The 19964-nt window shown below is 36.0% G+C and overlaps 1 protein-coding gene across 2 annotated transcripts in view; it reads right to left on the reverse strand.

Moving 5' to 3' along the window:
• Positions 1–880: 880 nt before the first annotated feature.
• SULT1E1 (sulfotransferase family 1E member 1) overlaps positions 881–19964 on the reverse strand; it is a 56093-nt gene continuing 37009 nt past the window's right edge. For both annotated transcript variants that reach the window (NM_177488.3, XM_059887309.1), the window contains 7 exon segments: positions 881–1718; positions 5167–5347; positions 8700–8794; positions 10853–10979; positions 14759–14856; positions 15662–15787; positions 19631–19792. In NM_177488.3, the coding sequence (NP_803454.2) occupies positions 1606–1718; positions 5167–5347; positions 8700–8794; positions 10853–10979; positions 14759–14856; positions 15662–15787; positions 19631–19778 (888 nt within the window). In that variant the 5' untranslated portion in view covers positions 19779–19792 and the 3' untranslated portion in view covers positions 881–1605.

Here is a 19964-nt window from a genome sequence, read left to right on the forward strand (position 1 = left end):
CTCCTGCCCTCAAGCTTTCCCAGCATCAGGGGCATTTCCAGTGAGTCAGCTCTTCACATCAGGTATCCAAAGTATTGGAGCTTCAGCTTCAGCATCAGTCCTTCCAATGAATATTCAGGGCTTATTCCTATAGTATTTGATCTCCTTACAGTCCAAGGGACTCTCAAGAGTCTTCTCTAACACCACAGTTCAAAACCATCAATTCTTTGGCGCTCAGCCTTCTTTATGGTTTAACTCTAACATCTGTACATGACTACTGGAAAAAGCATAGCTTTGACTATCTGGATTTTTGTTGGCAAAGTGATGTCTCTCCTTTTTAATATGCTGTCTAGGTTTATCATAGCTTTCCTTCCTAGGAGTAAGTTTCTTTTAATTTCATGGCTGAAGTCACCATCTGCAGTGATTTTGGAGCCCAAGAAAAGAAAATGTCACTGTTTCCACTTTTTCCCCTTTTATTTGCCATGATACACACATACCTGTGTGTAAGTATGCATTAACGATTGTTCCCTCCAGAAACTGAGATTCTAATTGCCACCCCAACCCAACAAATTCTTAAAAAGTTTCAAGATTCTTCAATTTTTGTATAATTTATATAAATGTTACACTAAATATGGCTTTGATTCTGAAAAATCAAAATTATTAAACAAGGGGTAGGAAACTCCTAGTCTTTTCTGCAAATAAGAAAACATATATCAATTGACTATGATGTTGTATTCTACTGGAGACCCATAGTGATTTTTTCATAATTTCGTGTGTCTTCTGATTCAGAGAAAGGACGCATTGACTGTTAAAATAAAAACACTATAGGAAAAAGATGATCAATACAATATAGAAAAATAGGAGACGTAAGTTAAAACAACATTGTTTAAATAAAAAACAATTTTTTTTGCTTTTGCTTTTGTTTTATTTTACTGGTATATGTCACATTCATTAAAACTTTACAGATCTTACTTTCATTACATTGTGTATAGGATAGAAGGAACCCTAAAGCATAACGATTTTAAATTAGCTAAAGATATTAAAATGTAAATTGTACTCATTGGAATTATTTATAGACATCTGGAAATCAGTTCTGAAAATGCTGAAAATTTACACTAAACTAAGGTAAATTCCAAGTTAAGTCATTTTGCATTAATGAAAGATAATATCAGCCAAGAAATAATACATCTAGTTATACACTCATGTTTATTCTTTTCAGTTCTATTTGTCAAGGTTTTCAAATTCCATGTACAGTTATTAATATGTATTTAAAGGTATATGTATATACCAAATATACTAATAAATGGGAAAAAAGTAGACACAAAGTTATATAATTTGGAATGTCTGGTTATTTTTACTGAGGCTCTAACAACTTGAACAATTTGTGTGTACCTACATCATTCTCATAGGTTATAGCTCTGTGTAATATTTATAATTAAAGAAGAAAGGAAAGAAAATATTAAAGAGATAATCACAGGAAAAAAATCTCTCTTTCATACTAAGATCTCAATAATCATGTGAACCTGATCATGATCTTTTGTATAATTCATTATCTACTAGCTTAAAATGAAGAAGGTGAGGAAGGGTGAAAGAACAATTTAATCTCCGATGTTAAGAAAACCCTTCCTAGATCTTAGTTCGGAACTTCAGGGTAGACCCCTTCATTTGCTGCTCATAGTGCATGTCAAATTTCTCATTCAGGGCTACTGTAAAGTGATTCTTCCAGTCTCCTACATCTCCTATAACAGAAAAGAAAAGAAAGCAGTGAACACTATGTCTTCCAGTCAGAATAGAGAAATTTTCTAATATCTATCACTTTCATTAACACCTAATCAAATTTTACTTTGCAACCCTTAATTATAAGTATATACCATAAATACTATATATTTAAGAATGCAAACAAGGATTTGTCCTGATTGTTTAAAAATAATAAAACAAATAAACATACAAAAAAAACCCAGCACATTTATTTCTCTGACCTTCCTTTCTTATGCTACTTAATTTTCTTCTCCAATTTCCTTTGAAATATTTGTGATCCATGTTTTACCTCTCCTGTGGTATTAAATATCATCTTCATGTTGAGAACATTAAAATCCAGAATAATGTCTTCATACCCAAGTGCCTACCTGATGTGGTCACCTGTATTTCATAGAAACATCTCAAATTCACCCAGCTAAAAAATAAATTCATTTTCTTCCCCACCAGACTGTATTTTCTTTGAGTCATTTTCCATAACCTGGTTAATTGAATGCAGATATCCATTGCATAAGCTTGGCTGTTGTCTTTAGGCCAGAATATCTAATTCTTTATTTATATCCAGACTTTCTTCATAGCCATTGCCTCCTCCCCATTTTTACTGTCACCAACAGTTAGAGAAACTCCTCAATATTTACCACCTGTGCTGTTACAAAAGTCTAGAAGGTTCTTCTTTGCTTTTCATCACATCCAACTCTCCTCTGAAAGGAAGAAGTCTCTAGTACTTTAATCAGTAGTTCACTTGTCTTCTTAATCCAAGAAGCTCTAAACGTTCCCAGTGAAATAATCCAAAAAGCATAAGATAGAAAATGTGTCTTGAAAATCAGATTCTGTCGGAGGACTCAATAGTATGAAACATTTTACAAGCATGAAAATTATTTTTAGTTTATTGTTTTATGTTTAAAATATATGAAGACATTCTGGGGAAAGAAACTGAGATAATATAAGTAACCTAAATTTAGTCTGCATGTTATTCTTTTTTCAGGGGTGCCCTGTTTTAACCCAGTTGCAAGTTTGTTAATACAATTGTTTAAAAAATCCTTAACCCTATCATTGACAATTTGGTTCCAAGAGGAAGATCATTCTTTTATTTTATTTTATTATTTTTTTCTTCCAGGAGGAAGATATTCCAAGTAACACTGGATGTCCCAATACTTTGCATATCCTATCAGTTCAGTTCAGTTCAGTCACTCAGTCATGTCTGACTCTTTGAGATCCCATGAATTGCAGCACGCCAGGCCTCCCTGTCCACCTCCATCTCCCGGAGTTCACTCAAACTCATGTCCATCGAGTCGGTGATGCAATCCAGCCATCTCATCCTCTGTCATCCCCTTCTCCTCCTGCCCCCAATCCCTCTCAGCATCAGAGTCTTTTCCAATGAGTCAACTCTTCGCATGAGGTGGCCAAAGTACTGGAGTTTCAGCCAAAGTACTGGAGTTTCAGCTTTTAGCATCGTTCCATCCAAAGAACACTCAGGACTGATCTCCTTTAGAATGGACTGGTTGGATTTCCTTGCAGTCCAAGGGACTCTCAAGAGTCTTCTCCAACACCACAGTTCAAAAGCATCAATTCTTCGGCGCTCAGCCTTCTTCACAGTCCAACTCTCACATCCATACATGACCACAGGAAAAACCATAGCCTTGACTAGATGGACCTTTGTTGGCAAAGTAATGTCTCTGCTTTTTAATATGCTGTCTAGGTTGGTCATAACTCCTTCCAAGGAGTAAGCGTCTTTTAATTTCATGGCTGGAATCACCATCTGCAGTGATTTTGGAGCCCAAGGAAATAAAGTCTGACACTGTTTCCCCATCTATTTGCCATGAAGTGATGGGACTGGATGCCATGATATTCGTTTTCTGAATATTGAGCTTTAAAGCCAACTTTTTCACTCTCCTCTTTCACTTTCATCAAGAGGCTTTTTAGTTCCTCTTCACTTTCTTCCATAAGGGTGGTGTCATCTGCATATCTGAGGTTATTGATATTTCTCCCGGCAATCTTCATTCCAGCTTGTGGTAGTTTGAGAATTCTTTGGCATTGCCCTTCTTTGGGATTGGAATGAAAACTGACCTTTTCCAGTCCTGTGGCCACTGCTGTTTTCCAAATTCGCTGGCATATTGAGTGCAGCACTTTCACAGCATCATCTTTCAGGATTTGAAAGAGCTCCACTGGAATTCCATCACCTCCACTAGCTTTGTTCATAGTAATGCTTTCTAAGGCCCACTTGACTTCACATTCCAGGATGTCTGGCTCTAGGTCAGTGATCACACCATTGTGATTATCTTGGTCATGAAGCTCTTTTTTGTACAGTTCTTCTGTGTATTCTTGCCACCTCTTCTTAATATCTTCTGCTTCTGTTAGGTCCATATCCTATATGCCTATGTATTTATGAACTGACTGTGTCTCATCAAGAACATGCCTCCTCCCAGTAGATGTCACCTCATTGTATTTTGATATTTTTACCAAGTTGAGCAGTATTTTCTGCTTAGTGCTTTGAAACTTTAGTGCTCTTTTAGCATCTTTGTAGAAGTATAATTAATACACAGAAAACTGTACATATTCAATGTGTACCATTTGATGTTTGGACATTTGACATTTAGTCTTGAAAAATGTCTGCCACTTAGCTAGGGAAGAGCTGACTAACTGTTCTAAGGTTGTTTCCTCATCTCAAAATGAGATAATAGAAGTTTTTTCCTAACTCTTGTATTAGAATTTTTTTAAAAATAGAATTTACAATTTGTATAACATAAGCGTGTAGCACCAAGGCATAAAGACTTAACAAATAATAGCTAGTAGGGTGTGGTATTGGAGAAGGCGATGGCACCCCACTCCAGTACTCTTGCCTGGAAAATCCCATGGACAGAGGAGCCTGGAAGGCTGCAGTCCATGGGGTCGCGAAGAGTCAGACATGACTGAGGGACTTCCCTTTCACTTTTCACTTTCATGCTTCGGAGAAGGGAATAGCAACCCACTCTAGTGTTCTTGCCTGGAAAATCCCAGGGACGGGGGAGCCTGGTGGGCTGCTGTCTATTGGGTCACACAGAGTCGGACACGACCGAAGTGACTTAGTAGTAGTAGTAGTAGTAGGGTGTGGTATTAGTGCTAGTACTGAGGCTGGGGTGACTACTTGTGGTTCTTAATTTGTTGTATGTACCAAATAATCAACACGTAATAGTAATTTATTAGTAGTAGTACTAGTATTTTATGTTTCTGCAAAACCAGTCAATTACAAATAGTAAATTTCTAATAGTAATTTCTTAGTAGTAGTATTAATATTTTATACTTCTGCAGAACTGATCACTCAAATATGGAAACAGCTCTGAAGAAAACAAGTGGGGTCCACAGGCATGAATAGACTTTAATAGATGTTTGCCTGTAACTGTTTAAACTTAGGCCTTCCTGTAGCAATGGAGGCAAATAACATGAGCATCTCACCTTTTCTCATGAAGGGAGATACTTTTTGGTTCATGACTTCATCCGGCAATGTTGTATAATTGGTAGATGGATTGTTCTTCATCTCCTGGAATGAAGTGTGTTTTATAATCTTGTCCACAAGCTCATCTGATGCCTTCCTTCCCAGAAATTCTAACAATTTCATCACCTCTTTTCTGATATTCTAAGAAGAAAAACATATTTTGTTTTTGGAAAAAAAGGACACAATAAGAAAATCATTCTTCCCCTCTCCTTCCCACACTGATATTGGAAAGTAGGCTTCTAATGAGCAGTTTACCTGTCAAACTCCAGCTTAAGTATCACCTTCTTTGGGATTATTTCCTTGACTATTCCAATTTAAGTTAAATAACTCTATTTTTGCTCCATAAATTCCATATAAATCTATTGTATCATATATGTATTCTCACGCATTTTTTATTTACTTGTTTCCATAAAAAAGATAGTATCTCTACATATATGGTAAATGTCTTTTACTCTTACTTGATGTATTGCAGAAACAAGAGAAAACATTTATTCTTTTGCTCCTCATTTATGCAAATACAGAAGAAACATAAACCTGGCCATTATTGATCAAAATAGGGAGTAAATGGATAGAGCCGATTTGGGAGGATGAAAGGGATGGATTAACTAATAAATTTTGTTCGTGTGCCTTTTAAATTTACTGTCTTCAATATTCTAGCTATAGAACACAAATTTAAGAAACATAATAGCAAACTACAAATCATGGTTGCTTCTCATTCAAATCTGTTCTGCATTAAATTCTATAAAGGAATAATTCTGCTTCTAAAATAATATCCATACTTTTATTTTAAATATGTCCTCATCAAAACAACTCTAGAATTACTGTGAAATGAATTTCAATAATTGCTCAAAGATGTGAACAAGACATGGATATCAATTGCTTTCTTGGTGCTAATAAAGAATGAGAGAAGAGGGCTTCCCTGGTGGCTCAGTGGTAAAGAATCCACCTGCGAAAGCAGGAGACATGGGTTCAATCTCTGATCCAGAGGATCCCACTTGCCGTGGAGCAACTAAACCCATGTGGCACAGCTATCAAGTACGTGCCTTAGAGCCCGGGAACTGCACCTACTGAGCCTACATGCCCTAGAGCCTCAACAAGAGAGGCCACTGCTATGAGAAGCCTGGCCACCTCAATGTAGTGTAGCCCCTGGTCACCACAACTAGAGAAAAGCCTGAGCAGCAGTAAAGACCCAGCACAGCCAAAAAATAAATAAATAAATAAATATAAATATATATATATATATATATAAAATAATTTAGAGAAGATATTTGTTATCCTTTAATAAAAAGATCTAGTATTTTGTCTTTCATTTATAAATTATTTGATATGTGTACATATATACTTTAAAGAATAAATATGAATGCAGCACCCTTACCTACTACCCAATGCATGTAAGAAAACATTCACAATTGGCTAAGGTCTTCCATTTGCAAGTTCCCAACTTCATTTTTTTCACTCTCCATTCCAGTTTTCACAAACAACAACAAACAAACTTGCTGTCCTGAAATTGACCTACTCAATCCTGTGCCTTTACTCTGTAGATTTGAAACTCATGTATGTATCCCTAGACAACATATAGCTTGATTTTACTCAACTGATAAGCACATTTGAAATATATTCCTCTTCACTACAATATAATATTTAATTGTGGAATAATAGTACATACAATGCATTTATTCCTGAGTATATGTGTATTGGGGTTGTTTTTATGGTCGTGCGGAATGCTGTTATGAAGGTTGCTGTGCATATAAACTAATATACACATCAGCCCTGGGATTTCTTTGGAAGGAATGATGCTAAAGCTGAAACTCCAGTACTTCGGCCGTCTCATGCGAAGAGTTGACTCATTAGAAAAGACTCTGATGCTGGGAGGGATTGGGGGCAGGAGGAGAAGGGGACGACAGAGGATGAGATGGCTGGATGGCATCACTGACTCGATGGACGTGAGTCTGGGTGAACTCCGGGAGCTGGTGATGGACAGGGAGGCCTGGCGTGTTGCGATTCATGGGGTCGCAAAGAGTCGGTTCATGGGGTCGCAAAGGGGTCGCAAAGAGTCGGTTCATGGGGTCGCAAAGGGGTCGCAAAGAGTCGGTTCATGGGGTCGCAAAGGGGTCGCAAAGAGTCGCTGTCCGACTCTTTGCGACCCCATGAATCGCAGCACGCCAGGCCTCCCTGTCCATCACCAACTCCCGGAGTTCACCCCGACTCACGTCCATCGAGTCAGTGATGCCATCCAGCCATCTCATCCTCTGTCGTCCCCTTCTCCTCCTGCCCCCAATCCTTCCCAGCATCAGAGTCTTTTCCAATGAGTCAACTCTTCGCATGAGGTGGCCGAAGTACTGGAGTTTCTGCTTTAGCATCATTCCTTCCAAAGAAATGCCAGGGCTGATCTCCTTCAGAATGGACTGGTTGGATCACCTGGGTTCAATCCCTGGGTTGTGTTGGGAAGATCCCTCGAAAGTGAGTATGGCAACCCACTCCAATATTCTTGCCTGGAGAATCCCCATGGACAGAGGAGCCTGGCGGGCTACAGTCCATGGGGTTGCAATGAGTCAGATATGACTGAGCAACTAAGCACAGCCCAGTCAGACTACAGCTCATTGTTGTGACTCTGCTGGGTGTGAAATAACACCTCATAGACATTTTTATTTTGAATTACCCTGATTATTAATGAAGCTAGAAAAAAACTAGATTTTTAAGACATTATGATGTCATCATACTTTTGCATTTTGCTATTCTGGCATTCTGTTTACTCTCTTCTGGAAGTTTGACTTGATACATGTAAGATGTTATTACTCTATCCTACATATCCATTACTCTTTCTAAAGTATTCTATTTATCTCACTGAGGTACATCCTGTGGACTTTCCTCAGCATCATCTACCACATTACTAATTCACTATGTAGCCATGCCTTATCTGTTATTTAAGCCATCTTTTTGCTTTTCAAATTTTAATTTTTAGAAGTTATTTTAGAAATTCTGGTTTGCTGCTCTTTTTTCCCCCAAATCTGCTTTGTCAATTTTAGTAACCTCTTGTTTCTTTGTAAGATTTTAAATTTCTTCTTTTATTTTTTTAAATACGTGAAGTATAGCTATTTTATGGTCTTTTTTTTTAATAATTCCATTATCTATGGATTTAGAAACCAGTTAACTCTTCTTGCCCATTGTGATTCCTTTTGTGCATCTGCATCTGTGTGTGTGTGTGTGTGTGTGTGTGTGTGTGTGTGTGTTGTGTGTGGCTGTTGCTTTGATTTAAGAACTCAAACTCTTTCCACTTTTATGTTTGGTAATTTTTTTGAAACTTGAGTTTAAATGTGTTCATTTACAGAAGGTTTTTATTCACTAGCTTCAATCTATAGTGGAGTATCTGGATTATTGTAACTTTTGGAGTTGGCTGCATTATTTATTTGAAGGCAAAATTTTGTATCTACATTATTATCAAATGCTAACATTTTGATAATTATAAAGTTGCCATATCTTTTGAGTTTCTCACCTCCTTCATGTCTTCATAGAAAAGAAATAGCACTTGCGGATTCTTGCTCTTTTCCCACCAAGATTTTGTATGTTCAAACCAGGAACCATAAGGAACTAAGATCAGAGATAAAAACAATGTGAGCTCGGGGCTGGTGCATTGGGACGACCCAGAGGGATGGTACAGGGAGGGAGGAGGGAGGGGGCTTCAGGATGGGGAACACATGTATACCTCCGGTGGATTCATGTTGATGTATGGCAAAACTAATACAATATTGTAAAGTAATTAACCCTCAATTAAAATAAATAAGTTTATATTAAAAAAAAAAACAATGTGAGGACATAGCATCAACTCTACACTCAGACTCAGCTTGAAAATGAGGCTTCAGAGAAAAAAAATATAAATAAATGATCATGGAATGAAAACCAGAGATCAGCTGCCCATCTGAGGCAAATTTCTCTGCAGGAAGTATGTTGAAAAATCTACATACAGAACTATAATCTCAACTTTCATTATTATGACATAGTTTATGACTCAGAGGAAAAGTGATGGAAGTCTTTCCATTTGATTTAGAACTTATAAGAGTATTTTTGAAAATGGTGTGTGTGTCTGTGTGTGTGTGTTGTTAATGAAAGGAGGTGAGTAGTAGAGCTATCAATATTTTTATGATTAGAATGCAGTCCAGATCTCAAATTTACCATTTAAAAAGTAGCTTTGGTAACTGAATAATTTATAATTATAATAATTATATAATTTCATTACACTGTTTCAGTTTAAACGGTAAGGGATGCTTTCTTAGGGATCCTTAGTTTCATTCTCACTTTAAAAAGTTAGAAGATTTTGGACATGATATGATATGACCAAATATGGATTCCTCTTTTCTCTCCCTCATCTTTTCTCACATGTATCCAAGTGTTTCACCCAGTAAAAAGCTGACAAGTTAATATAATGATGTGTGAGTCAAGGTATTCTGCTTTGCATTAAGTTATTGGATATTTCTTTTGTTCTTTGACCCTACTGACAATTATTTATTTATTTATAGTTAACCTAAAATAATATCAAAGGTGTGAACATAGTGATTCAATATTTGAATACATTACACACCAAAAGTTAGTATAAAATAATGACTATATTCCCTGTATGGTTCATTACTTCCCTGTGATGTATTTATTTTATAGCTAGCAGTTTGGACTCTTAATCCCCTTCATCATTCTGCCCCTCCCCTATCCTTCTCCATTATGGTAACTGCTAATCTTTTCTCTGTATCTGTGGGTAGGTCTTCTGTTTTGTCCCATTTGTTTCTTTGCAGAAAAGTCATAAATGACTTTTATAGTGATCTTATTCATCTATTTTGCAGAGGTACAGCATTATCTTTATCTGTTTTACAATGCATGTTTTGATGATCTTGAGGCATGTAATTTATTTGTGCTTTAGCATAAAGTTTTCCAAAGGTAGCAACAAACATAAAGCACATATATCACACTTTTATTGAGTCAATATTAATTTTGGAGGATATAAATGACATTATTATCCTTTCCTTACACTTATTATTAAGGAGTCAGAATGGCCTTCTTTAGTTAATACTAGATACTAAACACTTTCTTTCTTGAACCTGAATACTCTGTTGCTTTAGTCTGGAGTTAAATAAAAAGACAAAATTTCCCAGAATTTTTGCTCAAGTTAACTCTTGTACTATTCTAAGAAATCTAGTTGAATTATTCAGACTGTACAGAGGGTAGAATGAGTAGAAATTTTGTAGATATTCAGACTTCTTTGTGAATTCTGGCCTCATTTAGTATCTGAAATTTTTCTTAAATATAAATGAACAAGTTCTGTCCTCTATCTTTTTCCTTCTTGTTCAATGAAGTTATAATAACGCACTGTGAAGTACTTCTGTAATAAAAAGACATGAGAGAGAATTGGACACACACATATCATCTATATACCTACTTGTAGGCACTGTACTTGAATGTCCAGATTCTGAATTTTGCCATTCTCATCTGGAAAAATTATGCTTGTTCTAAGTTCAAGGGCTTCTAGAACTTCTGTGTTTTAATCAAGGACCAGGAAGGATAACAGACCAGAACAGAAAGCAAAAATTATCCCTAAAGATGTCATTTGTCTTGTATCATTTACCTTGAAAGAATTCAGAAAAGGAAAGAAACTCTTCATACCTTCTCCATCCATGAATTTCTCCACAAAATCTTGAAAAGAGTCAGGATCTGGAATAGCAGTCACCATTAAAATGAAAAAATAATAAGAAACAACCACATCCTTGGCATTCCGGGAAAGATAGATGATCTAAGGAAGATGAAATTAGTTATTAAATCACCTGCTATTTTTCAAATATAGTCACATCAAGATTTAAAAAGAAAAAGTTTATGTTTTTAACTGTAAACATAACATATATTTGCTTTAGAAAATTTATGAAATATTAAAATTATAAAAAAGGAAATTCCTTCAATAAACTGAAATGACAACGTCTTTTGTATTGCTGTTCAATGTTAGTTTTCACTTTTCATTTTTATGCCATTTTCACATGTTTAATTTGAGAGCCTCAAATTCCACTGATATAAATTGGGTGAGGCAGATTATTATCTCCAAATTATAAGTGAAGAAACTAAACTAAATATGAGTCAGAATACATGGTTGAGAATTAATCAATGAGACTAAGCGATTTGATAAATCATTCAGTCAAAAAGTCTTCTGGCCTTTATACTACACAACTATGCTGCATAACAATTTTAAAAAGGTCCTGCTATTTTCTTATAGTCTTGAAGAAAAGCTAATTTTTATGGGATGCTTAGACCCCTAATACTCCATGCTTCCCTGGTGGCTCAGTGGTAAAGAACCTGCCTGCCAATGCAGGAGTCAGGGGTTGGATCCTTGGGTCAGGAAGATCCCCTGGAGTAAGGAAATGGCAACCCACTCCAGGATGCTTGCCTGAGAAACCTCATGGACAGAGGAGCCTGGCAGGCTACAGTCCGTGGGGTCGCAGAAGAATCAGACATGAACCAGCGACTAAACAACAACTCTGCATTGCAGGAAAAGAGCTGCACCAGTAAATTCTCTCTATGGTCTTCCACTTCCTCCTTCAGGCACCTGAGCCACACCATGGTCTATGGCAGCTCTTGATTCTCCACTCTTTAGTGGATTTGATAAGGCTCACTAATCTGTCTTACTCAAGTTTCTACACTTTCAAACAATTTTAAAGAAATCTATTTGAATATTCTAAGAAGTATGGTTTTCATTTTTAAGGCCCCACTATAAAAAGCTCCAAATACTACAGAAAGTCAACTTTCTTTCTCAACAAAGCTATCATTGGCCGTATGAAACTTTTCCACATTTATTTAAAATTTTCCCTAGCCTTTTTGCTTATGAGCTGAATGGAATTCTTTGCCACTATATATATATATATATATATATATATATATATATATATATATATATATCTCCACAAATTTGCTTTATCATTTTTATTCCTTTTTTTGTTCATATTGTTTCCTCTGTCTTGAATATTCTCTGCATCTCAAAATACAATCTATATTAAAGTTTTGCTCCAGGTCATCCACGAAGCTTTTTTTTTTTTCCTAATGTACTCTTTTTTTATTGAGTTATAGTTGATGTACAATATTATATAAGTTTTAAGTGTACAACATTGTGATTAATAATTTTTAAAGGTTACCTCCACTTATAGTTTTTATAAAATATTGACTATATTCCTTGTGTTGTACAATATATCCTTGTAGCTTATTTATTTTATACATAGTAGTTTTTACCTCTTAGTTCCCTATTCTTCAAGGTGGGGGAAGGCGGAATGTAAAAGCAACCCCTCTTTCCTTAAACTTCCACTAGTTTATCTTCTCTGCATTTTGGAAGATTTGATTCTATACACTAACTTTTCACTGTGCATGCTCTTCCTGCCTTTGAGGAAAATCTAAGTCTTTCCCCTCAGCTCTCTCAAGTCAAAGTTTCTAGTTTGCCCACAATTCACTTGGGATATAATCTGTCTTAAAAATCCTACACTTGAAAAAACCCTGTAATAATTCATTCTTCTCCTAACTGAAGCCATTTTTAAACTTATGGTCACTCCCTTGCTTAACTGAAGATTTGAACATCAGACTCATAATATTACTCTCTATTCCAAAGCTTTTCATCATGCTGTGTAATTTTAGTGTTTGTATACATGATCCATCAGATTCTTTAGGTTCTTGGGGTCTTTGATCATTACCTCTATTTTACTTCAGTTAGCAACATTTGCAGCCAATTCTTGAAACTAGTCCAGTACCTTAAAGGTTCTGAAGACTTGTCCTTGAGCACCATTTCTTCCAAGACAGTTCTGTTTCTTTATCCTTTCTCTCTTATCAAGGATATATCTCTTCTGCAACAACTCCAAAGCCTCAAGTTTACTGACTTCAATTGCTTCTTTTAGCTTTTAGCTTGTTCCTTTTTTTCACTCTCTTTTTTTTTAACCACTTAAAGTTTTTAGTTCAAAACTCCAAACACACTTTTACCAATAGTTTCAATCCACCTGTCTTCTTGTCCACCAGTGAATCACCCCAGAAGTACTCAAGTTGTGATTCATCCAATGGTCTCCTACTCTTTGATAATCCCTGAGATAATAAGCAGGCTTTTGAAGACTGTAGCTATTGTAAAGGTACAGTATCTTTTCATGTCCAAGTAAAGGGATAACACCAAGACTTCATTCCATTCTTCAAAGAAAAAAAGTAACTTGGCCAAATATCTTGAAAAAATAGTAGTCACACATTTCCCAGAAGATACATATAAATAGTATTTATTAAAGAGAGAACTCTTATGTATGACTTCAGAAGGATGTATGTGATCTTTCTAGGATTGCTTATGATAAAAGCAAACAAACAAAAAAACACTGAAATCTTCCAAAGTTTGCACTACGTAGCTCCAAAAAATGTCATCTATACCATGTTATATCACAGTACAAAATAGAAATACTTCATGACTCTGATAGATCCCTTTTTGGTCAATAATGACTACATATAGTACTTTAATATCTCATATGTTTAGTATGGATCATAGTGTGTCCTAATAAAGCTAGTAAAGTCTTGAGGAACAACATCAGTGGTCTAAGACAATGTTTGGCCTGTACTTTAGGATTCCTTGTTATTATTCTTTCTAAACAGCAAAACTGATCATCTCAATCAGCAGCTTAATATGGCTGTAACTCCTCATTATCATCAAAGTAGAGCCCAAACTTCATAAGTTGGCCTCCATATCTGTTGCAAACAAACCCAGCTCATCTCCCATCCCTCATCCAACCAGTACAGGCACTCAGTCTTCCAGTTAAATTGAACTGGTTTCACATCCCACCTTGGGTTGCCTCAGAGATTATATAGACTAATTCTTATGCATCCTTCACATATCAGATGAGATGTTACTTGCTTTAAGGTTCCTTCTCTGCCCTCAATATCTAGGCCAGAACTCTTCCTTTGCTTGATCTATATCACCTTCTGTAGTGTCTGTTATTTATCCCTTTCCCCTGTGAACCATGTGTCCATAAAGACAAAGATTACATGTGTATTTGTTATATTGCTGGCTCATGATAGGCACTCACTAAATAATTATTCTATCATTTTTGTCTGGTTTATCCTTGCCTAGCTCATTTGCATGCCTCACAAGGCCAAGCACAATAGTTTGCAAAAAGAGTACATTGACTACAATTACTAATAATAACAAATAAAAGTAGCCATTGTAAATTGTTTATAACATGCTAGGTACTATGTTAAGCACTTCACAAGCATTAATTTAGCTAATCCTTATAACAACTCTATGTGAAATGCAATTATTATCCCTCTTTTAAGATGAGGAAACTTCAGCTTCCAGAAAGCTCAGAGAGTTTATCTGTTTTTCTGAGAATCAGCTCTGGAGTTAGAATTGAAGTCTAGACCTTCTAACTATATTATGATCCACATTTTTAAAATGTCTATAGATTCAGTGAAGAAATAAATAAACAAGTGTATATAAGACGCAGGATATTACCTAACTTTATTCATTGTAACATTCTTTGAGTTGGGTGAAGTTCTAAGAACACTTGACTCTGTTACCTTACAGTTCTTTTCCCAAAATGAGACTGGAAGAAGCTTCACAGGCAGGTGAGACTTCACTATTCTAGGAGATGCCATCTCATTTAATTGTTTCACTCCTAATTAAAAAAAAAAAAAAAAAGTTGGACAACTTCAAAAATTACAAATATTTGTATGGATTTTTACAGATTTTAAAAATAGAAATATCTATACATTCTATATTATGTTCCTAATAATGATATGTATTCACTATGACAGAAGTTTAGATAGATAAAATCATACAGAAAAAAAATAGATTAAATAAATTTTCACCACTTTGAAAAAAATCATTATTAACATTTTGGTAAGCATCCTTCCATACAACTATATCAATATGCCCAGACTTATAGCCATATAAATACCAGACACACAGATGAAATTTTTTAATATTTTATAATTGCATTTTTCTTAATATTTTGTACCAACACTTCAGTGACAACAAACATATGATATCATAATATGTTTAATGACTTCATGTCACTTTTACCTTCTGTTGATTAACATTTATATTGTCTCTAATTTTTTACAATAATAAAAGAATCTGTGATGAACATCTTTTTGCACATCCTTGAAAATTTATGGATATGTCCCTAGTGTTTAAAGTATCACTGCATATATCCCAAGTAGAGATATAATTCTCATATATTACTAAGCTCTGATGAAAGCATGTCAGAGCTTTCCTCACTCACTCAATTCCAGAAATATGCTATACTATAAACTGTCAAGATTTAAATTTACATACCTCCTTATGTAGACAACATAATACTAATTGCCATTTAATACTATTGCCAAAAAATGCTATTTTGCATACAGTCTTTCTTGTACCATTTACACCCACACATTAAAATATATGTGTATAGCTTTTAAAATTAACTTATGTATTACCATTCATCACGTGTTCAGTGCTACATTCCAGGTAAGGAACTCTATTAAAAATGACGTCTTCTTTGCACTTTTCCACATCACCGTTATTATAAATCATGCATATAATTTCACTAAGCCATGTTGTACCTGAAAAAATTAAACACACCTGAGTCTCCCATTGACAATGCATAATGATAATGCAGGGATCAATGTATTTATAGTTGGATAAAGTAAGATGCTACCAATGAAATAGCATTTGAAAGTTGTCAGAATCGCCACAGGACACAAAAACTATTTCCCCTAATATTTACTCTTATACATAGCATCAAAAATAAGGATGAACATAGTTGTAATAAAATACACCTATGATAGAAATTTGACTTTGTCAAAAATGAATTGTGATATTGTACAAGCTGATAACTTATTTGAATCTAAATTTTCACATCTAAAAAGTAAGCACGCTTTCAACCACAGTGTTTCTCAATAGCTTTTATGCCTCAGGTTGAGTCCTAGTACAGAGAATATAGAAAAGAAAAAGTCTGGTCCTTGTCCTGTGATATTCAAGGGCCCTCAGAAGAGTCAGAAACAGTGCTCAATAATTACACTTCATTTTTCTTAAGTGGCTGTAATATAGATGGGCACAGGGATTTAAAGAACTGTAAAGGAGGACTTGATGTGCTTCTGCTGTTGCCATGATGTTTCCACAAGAAAGAAATGACTTTAAGAGAACATGGTAATTGAGCTTAGCCTTAACAAATTATTGGCATAAATTCACTAATTGTGTAAGATAGGAGAGAGCTCTATCAGACAGAAGAACTCTCTCTCCTTTTTTTAAAATCAAAAGCCAGATATTTACAAATAGTAAAGTGGTGAGGAAATGAATTGGATGTAGATTGCTTCTGTTGTGACTCTTCTGCGACCCCATGGACTGTAGTCTGCTAGGCTCCTCTGTCCAAGGGATTCTCCAGGCAAGAATACTGGAGTGTGTTGCCATTTCCATCTCCATGGATCTACATCCATGGATGTAGATTATAAAACCTAAATCAGAGGCTACTTGAAGGGATGAATGGAGATGAGGATGCAGTGTCAAGCAGACACCAAGCCTACAAAGCCTTGTAATTCATACTAGAGTTCAGGTCATTTCTAAAGGATTTTAAAGGTCACTGCCATACATCAAGAAAGAAAGCAAGGTTATAAGGGTCATGTTTTGGAAGACTTCCTCTAGTGGCAGAGTAAATACAATAATGGAGTAAAGCGTCATAAGAAGGTGACAACAAAACTAGAAGCTGACTCTGAGGCATATCTATGAGACTAAACAGGCAAAACAGATTGATTGATTGAATACGGAAGATGAAGAAGTTAAGAGAAACTGATTCTGAAATAGCTCTCATATGTCCTCAACAGGTGACTGGTTTTGTGCTGACATTGATCCAGACAGGAAAGAGAATGGAAGACCACTTTAGAGTCAGAATAGCCTAAGGTATATTTAACGTTTGACATATTTAAGTACTAATTGGAGCAACCAGATAGAGAAGAAGTCTGGATTGGACTTTCTAATTTCTAAAGTTCTAAGATTGTAAGACTATGACAAACAAGGTAAGTTCAGGAAAATATATAATAGATATTCAGAGATGGACTTTAGAAAGAGGAACTGATTAACTAAAAAGTGCTAATTTTTTAAAAAATCCATGAAAATTACTTATACTTTGTCTATACAGCAATGACAACAATGACATAAAGACAGGTAATTTTAAATTTTACTAATGGTTCTATAGTCATCCATCTATATTATGTGAATTTCTTATATGGCAAAATACCCATTTATCAGTGTGCTGCTTAAATTATATGTACAGATTGTAGTTTTAGAATAGAGCTATCAGTTCAGTTCAGTTCAGTTGCTCAGTTGTGTCCAATTCTTTGCAACCCCGTGAATCGCAACACACCAGGCCTCCCTGTCCATCACAAACTCCCAGAGTCGGTGATGCCATACAGCCATCTCATCCTCCATCGTCCCCTTCTCTTCCTGCCCCCAATCCCTCCAAGCATCAGGATCTTTTCCGGATGAGTCAACTCTTCACATGAGGTGGCCAAACTATTGGAGTTTCAGCTTTACATCAGTCCTTCCAATGAACACCCAGGACTGATCTCCTTTAGGATGGACTGGTTGGTCCTCCTTGCTGTCCAAGGGACTCTCAAGAGTCTTCTCCAACACCACAGTTCAAAAGCATCAATTCTTTGGTGCTCAGCTTTCTTCACAGTCCAATTCTCACATCCATACATGACTACTGGAAAAACCATAGCCTTGACTAGATGGACCTATGTTGGCAAAGTAATGTCTCTGTTTTTTAATATGCTATCTAGGTTGGTCATAACTTTCCTTCCAAGGAGTAAGTGTCTTTTAATTTCGTGGCTGCAATCACCATCTGCAGTGATTTTGGAGCCCAAAAAGATAATGTCTGACACTGTTTCCACTGTTTCCTCATCTATTTCCCATGAAGTGATGGGACCAGATGCCATGATCTCAGTTTTCTGAATGTTGAGCTTTAAGCCAACTTTTTCACTCTCCACTTTCACTTTCATCAAGAGGCTTTTTAGTTCCTCTTCATTCTGCCATAAGGGTGGTGTCACCTGCATATCTGAGGTTATTGATATTTCTCCCGGCAATCTTGATTCCAGCTTGTGCTTATTCCAGCCCAGCATTTCTCATGAGGTTCGTGACATTGTACAGGAGACAGGAATCAAGATCATCTCCATGGAAAAGAAATGCAAAAAAGCAAAATGGCTGTCTGAGGAGGCCTTACAAATAGCTGTGAAAAGAAGAGAAGCGAAAAACAAAGGAGAAAAGGAAAGATCTAAGCATCTGAATGCAGAGTTCCAAAGAGGAGCAAGGAGAGATAAGAAAGCCTTCCTCAGTGATCAATGCAAAGAAATAGAGGAAAACAACAGAATGGGAAAGACTAGAGATCTCTTCAAGAAAATGAGAGATACCAAGGGAACATTTCATGCAAAGATAGGCTCGATAAAGAACAAAAATGGTATGGAACTAACAGAAGCAGATGCTATCAAAAAGAGGTAGCAAGAATACACAGAAGAACTGTATAAAACACAGCTTCATGACCCAGATAATTACGATGGTGTGATCACTCACCTAGAGCCAGACATCCTGGAATGTGAAGTCAAGTGGGCCTTAGCATCACTATGAACAAAGCTAGTGTAGGTGATGGAATTGCAGTTGAGCTATTTCAAATCCTGAAAGATGATGCTGTGAAAGTGCTGCACTCAATATGCCAGCACATTTGGAAAACTCAGCAGTGGCCACAGGACTGGAGAAGGTCAGTTTTCATTCCAATCCCAAAGAAAGGCAATGCCAAAGAATGCTCAAACTACTGCACAATTGCACTCATCTCACATGCTAGTAAAGTAATGCTCAAAATTTTCCAAGCCAGGCTACAGCAATACGTGAACCGTGAACTTCCAGATGTTCAAGATGGTTTTAGAAAAGGCAGAGGAACCAGAGATCAAATTGCCAACATCCGCTGGATCATCGATAAAGCAAGAGAGTTCCAGAAAAACATCTGTTTCTGCTTTATTGACTATGCCAAAGCCTTTGACTATGTGGATCACAATAAACTTGGGAAAATTCTGAAAGAGATGGGAATACCAGACCACCTGACCTGCCTCTTGAGAAACCTGTATGCAGGTCAGGAAGCAACAGTTAGAACTGGACATGGAGCAACAGACTGGTTCCAAATAGGAAAAGGAGTACGTCAAGGCTGTATATTGTCACCCTGCTTATTTAACTTATACCAAGAGAATAGAGTTATAATATGCCACTATTTTCTGTGTATATAGCAGAACTTGTATAATATGTCCTTATTTAATACAGAGAATGAATGTGGGAGAAATGAATGGCTTAATATTTAACAGAAAAGGTGCATTTGTCCTTTCTAGGTGAAAAGGGAACAACTTTGACATAACAAAGAGACTTACCAGATTTGGGATAGGTGACAATGACAAGGTCATCTGGTCTTGCCTCAAATTCCTCCACGTTATGAAACTGCTCGATAAATTTTTTATACATTGGTATTCCACCAAGTTTGCCAAAGTAATCTGAAAAGGATGGTTTGGAAGAACTCATCGTGGAGTGGTACACTGAAAGAAAAAAAGATACGTTTTCCACTTCACATGCACTTTAAGTTGTTTTAATATTAATAGTAGTCCTGTACATCAAATTTCTCTTGGGTGTCTAACATTTCTTATATGTTGAGCATATAGGGTAAGGAATATTAAAGAAATGTATAACATAGCCTTGGTGCTTTAAGAG

Source organism: Bos taurus, chromosome 6, assembly GCF_002263795.3.
Source record: "Bos taurus isolate L1 Dominette 01449 registration number 42190680 breed Hereford chromosome 6, ARS-UCD2.0, whole genome shotgun sequence".
Classification (NCBI taxonomy): Eukaryota; Metazoa; Chordata; class Mammalia; order Artiodactyla; family Bovidae; genus Bos; species Bos taurus.